Here is a 6,023-nt window from a genome sequence, read left to right on the forward strand (position 1 = left end):
TTGACTACATAATATGATTTTATTTTGTAACATTCTATATACCATATATAGGGCCCTTTAGACAGGTCTTCCCTTCTGTCCATGAGTCCAAAGCCTGCAACATATAGTAGGTCATAGACTTTTCCTTTAAGTTTAAGGCACTATTATTTTGTAATTCACAATTAAAAAACAAAACTTCAAATAACATTCATCGGAACGTGGCAGAAGCTTTTTAAAATGCCCACACAGCCACCACAGCACATCAAACACCATATCGCAAATTTTATAAAAGTATCCACAAACAAGCATTTGCAGCAACATTTTTAGCAGGCCTGAAACTTTTTGTAGCAAATCGCAGCGCCTGCTCTCGCTATAAGCAGCGTGTTGTACAGCAGAGACAGTTTCTATAATGAGATATGTGTTCTAGTATTCCATTCAAACCAGTTCACTGGAAAAATGTGAAGGAGTGATATGTTTAAAGGGGACAGATGGGAAGGCAGAAGTTAATAAGCATGACATAAATTGGTCATGATTTGCTCCTGCTATAAATAAATATCTTTTAAAATATTGCCATACAAAATAGAGATCAAAATCTTTATAAAAATACATTCAAATAAACATAAATTGTCATTGTTTAACAAATATGTAAGTTCTTACTGGAAGGAAAATCTAGAAATACAATGCTGATTCAAAAGTTCCTGTAGAACTAGAGTGCCACATCGCAATTTGTGCATTTCACAGCAATAATGATAGGATATAATGGTTAAGTGTGTATCACAGTTACATCATTGTACAAACCTTTCTAAGGGAAACACATTCTCAGCATAAAATATTAAAAAGTGTCTTAGGTAAGTAAAGCTTATAAACTTAGAAATTAAGGGAAGCAGTTGCACGCAGCTATGTAAGTTTTGCCATGAGCATAGAAAGTAATAGCAAATTTAATACATATTGCTTCTGTTAAAATGACAGCTGATTGTGATAGTTAATTAACAATATCAAGTTAATTAATATTACGGCGATGAATAGCTGAGATCTAGCTGTAAAAATGCTCAAGACAGCAGTTTATATTGCACAAGAATCAAGTTTAATTTTTTTTTTAAATCAACATACGAAGTGCTTTAGAATTATTAAGATATTCCTGAAAGCTGGTTAAAGCAAGATGACATAGAATTAGTTTTGAAATTTAATACCTAGCTTGCGACATCTCGGGTTGACTGCCCACTGTCTCAGTTTGACTGGAGGATACCCAGCCTCCCATTTCCATATCCATTTTTCTTTGCATTTCCTTTTCCTGAAAAGAAGTACGCAGCAAAACATTTAGTAATCACAATGTACAAAACCTCTGATTTGCTTTCTGGGACAAATCACAACAAGAACTAAGACATTTGAACTGATTGCACCTCACCTCTGCAACAATTCGATGATACTCTTCAATCTCATACTGATACTTTGGTGTTGTAATACCAAAAAAGCTAGCAAGTGATTCTCCAAGGTAATCACACACCTGGAGAGTTTGAGAAGCTGCAGTTCCAGCCTGGTACCACATCCAAGGAAACCAGGTCATCTGCCTCTAAAATTTGAGAAGAACAAAAAGTTGTTATCAATTTGGTCAAAGGTTAAAATTACATAGTTCTTACTACTCACAGCAAAAAACTTACTGGATCAATGTGTGTAATTTTATTGTCTGTTTTGTAGTCAGGTGTATCCTCCTCTTCATCAGTACTATATTCTTCCAGCGTACCATCACTGAAATGAAGAATTCGACGTGGTATCTTCTTCTTCTTCATAGGTTCGTTGAGTCTCTCTCCAAGAGGTTTCAAAACATCTGAATCTTTGGTAACCTAGTTGGGACAAAAATAATTTCATTTAATTTTTAAAAGTGAACTCATACATTCACTGAAATTGGGAATACGTAAATCAAGGTCTTGAGGTATTGTTTAGCATTCAACTATTAATCAAGGCAATGAGATAAAGAAAACTGAACCACAAAACAAAAAGAGTTAATTAATGCAAAGATCCTTAAGACAAGGGTATAAACGTGTTTGCGAGATCACTGAAATGACATGTGAATAGTGCAAGGTCATAAGATTTAATAAAGCGCACCAACTATTAAAGGCTCTTTAAACAAAATGATTCACCTCCACACCGATGATAGAATCCCGCAGGCTTTCCTTCATGACCCTTAGATTAAGCACTTGGTTTCTACTAAGTGTCTTGAATTCGTTTACTGTGCAAAAGAATTCAAATTTCCTCTAAAATAGCCACTTTTGAAAAGAATCCATGCACTGATCCACTGACAGGACAGCGACAACACACAAACAATAATTTGATTGGTTGGCATGTAAAAACAAAAAACAACAACAAAACAACAAATGAGCATCGTCTGCTGTATGAAAAATTCATTGGAAGGTTTGAACTAAATAATTTGGCGCGAACCTTTAAAACAACAAAAATCAAAGTTGAATAGAAAATTGAAATTACTGTGTGTTTGATTTTTTGTTTTTTTAACCAGTCGACTGCATCTTGAACTGTCACCACTTTTCTTTGCTCTTTTTATAATCATATTCTAATTCACAAGATATTCTCTGTCGAGTTCTTTTATGGTGCAATAGGTTGTGATCATCATGTGAATGCCCCTTGAAGCACAACAAAACTATGTGTGTAAGTGTAAAGTGACTTCACCGGGGTATGTAAAGGCATAGCAGGAATAAGAATGAAATAACTCGTACTTCATAAGTTTCTGTTTTTCTATTTTTTTTATTTTTAAGCATTGTACACAACAGCCAAAACAAAATTAATTAAAAATGAATGACTAGACAGATAAAATGAAACTACATACAATGGAAAAGAAAAAAAAAGTCCAATCAACCCACACTTTCTCATGAATACTTTCTTCATTTGTCAACATTAAGAAAATGCTAAGTACAAGTTGTAATTTCCTTGTCCCTTTTGCTGTCAATACAAACAAATAAAATCTTCAAACTAAGAAGTTATGAATTGAGCTGAGTTCACAATAATAATTTAAAGGCTATCAATTCATAATTTGGCCTGATGAAGTTACAAAATTGCTTGTCCTGCAAGCAGAGGAAGTTCCCTTTTGTACTTCACACTGAATTGATTGCAGTTGGCAAGAAAGGAATTGAGATTAACAGAAAACTGAACAGATTTCAATAAATTAAAAAAACAGAGTACGAACTAGGTATAGACACTTGTCACTTGTCAGATGATCATGGTAAAATAAACTACAATTGATAAATATTCTGAAAGAAAAATTGTACAAAGCCAGGTGGTCTACACTGACTGGTATGTCCCACATACAGGGAAAAGGGACACTCGATAGAAAAAAGTAATTATTTGATAAACAGGGAAGGATTCACTGATCATTTACTGAGATTCAAATGTTAAAAACTTTTGAAAAGCATGATAAGACCCTAACAAATAGGTATGACATTTAGGATATTTAAAATACTTGAATACAAGGAACTATACAAATATGGACACAATTCATTCTTTCCTACAGGAAAATAATTACAAGTTTGTTAAAAAAGTACCTATTGAGGCCATGTGATAAAATCACCAAAAAAATATACAGATAAAAAATTTTAAGAACAGGAAACATTAAATAATGTCTCCATAGGTATGATTGAAATATTGCCTGCATAAATTAGCCTCACAATACTGTTAAATTCCTGTATGTATATGTGGGCAAGTTTTTGATTATGCACAGAGAAAATGAGCAGTTACTGTTGTTTCAGACTTGTATGCACGATCTAATGCATAATGTCATTGTTAAGAAAATGCAATTGAATGCAGTCCGAGTTCATATACCTTCAAGGATAAAAGTATAAAATTTGTAGGACATAAAAATAAATAGAATTCTTAAAGATCTATAAGACTTTCCTAAATTTGACAACTGTTTGTCCCTTGTAATTAGTTTGTCAAAATGCCCATTTTCTACTATACCTTTTAAATCATAGTTTCATAATTTTAAGATACAATGGTCAGTCAGTAAAGGAAATTTTGACCAAAGGTATAGATGGGTCAGAGTATGGCACTGAACATGGCTGTAGCCGGCACTGCATGGTGGAGAAAGATATAACCATTGGAGATTTGTTTAAGGCTAACTTACAAATCTGACTCTCCATACAATGCGGTGGAGAAAGACATGTAATCCAATGCCCCAGGAACAGCATTTGGTCCCTTGAATGGAGGCATACGCTGGATGCAATATTCAGCTTGGTCTGGAGGCAACTCACGCCGGAGCTCATCAGGCAAAATGTAGGGCTATAAAAATAAGCATTGATTGATTAATGAATGAGTAACAACAGGTCTGCACAGTTCAATATTATGAAATTTGCAGTATGTTACCTTATCTCCTGCAAGAATGCGGAAGGAGTCAATAACTTGTTCAGCTGTGTCAGTGTCAGTTGATTCGCGAGTCATGAAGTCCAAGAAAGCATCGAAGTGAGTATAACCAGTGTTGTTGGGATCGACAATAGCCAGGATGCGTTGGAAGTCAATTTCACCCTGAAAGCAATAATTAATGTTGTTAAAACATACAATATTAAACAACAAATTAAAAATTCAACACGAGAGAATGTGTATAATGGTACCTGTCGGTCTTTGCCAATGCTGTAACCAAGACTAACTAGGCAGGATTTGAATTCATCGGGAGCCAGACGTCCAGTGCGGTTCTTGTCAAAGTGGTTAAAGCTTGAGCGGAACTCTGTGAGTTGTTCCTGAGTAATGCCCTTTGAATCTCTTGTCAGAATTTGGTTCTCCACCTCGTTAATGTTGCGGTTGATGGATGTCAAGAGTTGCTCCCATCCAACGCGTAGTGTTTCCATGGTGTAAGCAGTGTACCTGCAAGACAGAGAACAGATTAGTAAAAAGAAAAAAGAACACCTGAGCTCATCCCATAGAAACATTGTATGTCTTACCGGTTTTCAAAGATCATGCCCTCTTGTACAGCCTGGTGAATCTTTTCAAGCTCTTCAATGTGAGGCTTGTAGGCATACACGCCTTGTTCATATTCCTTGAGTCGATGGAGCTGATCTTCCAAAGAGCCCTGCATGCCCATACCAATAGCAGTGACTGCATCCATCTGTCTTTCGATCCAAGGTCCGACTTGGTTTGCCTTTTCGGCAAATTGGCGACGCAACATTTCGTTATTCTGTTGCTTACGGAGCTCAGCCTGGAGAGTGGCGTCACGTTGAGGTACAAGTTGTCGTACCTCTGACCATTTCTTTGTCAAATCCTGAAACATGAAATAAGGGAAAAATTAAGAGAATGTTTTCAGTATGATAGTTCCCTTTCCTAGGAAACACTACTAAAAGTCAACCTAAAAGACCTAAGAAATTTAAATTTTACTAAAGAAGTGTGTAATGGTGTGTTGTATCACACAAGCAAAATAAATGTCGATCAGTCTTGTTAAGAGTAGTCTAAATGCGGCACTTAAAAGAAATGTGTATGTGCTCTAATTTGAAGTAAATGGGTGGATTTAGTTCACTACCAAGAAAGAAGAACCCATACCTCCATATTTCTAACAATCTTCCTTGCAAGCATGAAAGATTTAAGGAATCAAAGCCTTTTACACAACAAAAGACGGAAAAATACTACAGTTTTCACACACAGACTCACTGAAGTTTTAATATCCTACCCAACAAACTATTCATTGACATTGACAAATTAGAACATCCCTTTTTAACTAAAATAAGAAATTGTCATTTAGATTTACAAAAAACACAAACTTACATGAGCAGTAAGAGTGGTGTAGGGATTTTCTAAACCACCAGGCACCTGGTACTTCTGGACTGTTGTCTCCACTTCACGAACCAGGTTAACGATGGAGTTGTATTCTTTATCAGCTTCTCCAAGGGTAGCCTTGAACTGGCTATGAGCGTCAAGCAGTCCTTGAATTTCTTCCATAGTATGCACAATGAACATGTCTACAAGGTCCTCCCGTGTACCATCAAGCCAATTGTTGAAAGGCTACAATTCACACAACACAAAGAGTATACATCAGTATAGAATAGATAACAAAT

At 35.6% G+C, this 6,023-nt stretch overlaps 2 protein-coding genes across 3 annotated transcripts in view; both read right to left on the reverse strand.

Annotated features, from left to right (window-relative positions):
• On the reverse strand, positions 1-2,329 carry LOC113207951 (protein FAM177A1). The gene is made up of 5 exons (XM_026424726.2): positions 2,118-2,329; positions 1,638-1,820; positions 1,385-1,549; positions 1,170-1,270; positions 1-94 (listed from the first exon to the last, which is right to left on the reverse strand). The coding sequence occupies exons 1-5, from the start codon at positions 2,154-2,156 to the stop codon at positions 58-60; spliced, it is 525 nt and encodes a 174-aa protein (XP_026280511.1). The 5' UTR covers positions 2,157-2,329; the 3' UTR covers positions 1-57.
• A 387-nt stretch (positions 2,330-2,716) lies between these two features.
• Positions 2,717-6,023, reverse strand: part of LOC113207941 (alpha-actinin, sarcomeric) — a 53,472-nt gene continuing 50,165 nt past the window's right edge. For both annotated transcript variants that reach the window (XM_026424713.2, XM_026424712.2), the window contains exons 11-15: positions 5,734-5,970; positions 4,920-5,236; positions 4,593-4,842; positions 4,348-4,506; positions 2,717-4,263 (exon numbers count right to left, since the gene is read on the reverse strand). In XM_026424713.2, coding sequence (XP_026280498.1) covers positions 4,105-4,263; positions 4,348-4,506; positions 4,593-4,842; positions 4,920-5,236; positions 5,734-5,970 — 1,122 coding nt within the window. In that variant the 3' untranslated portion in view covers positions 2,717-4,104. The remainder of the gene's footprint in view (positions 4,264-4,347; positions 4,507-4,592; positions 4,843-4,919; positions 5,237-5,733; positions 5,971-6,023) is intronic.

This window comes from Frankliniella occidentalis, unplaced genomic scaffold (genome assembly GCF_000697945.3).
Source record: "Frankliniella occidentalis isolate FOCC.00 unplaced genomic scaffold, Focc_3.1 Scaffold210, whole genome shotgun sequence".
In the NCBI taxonomy this organism is placed as follows: Eukaryota; Metazoa; Arthropoda; class Insecta; order Thysanoptera; family Thripidae; genus Frankliniella; species Frankliniella occidentalis.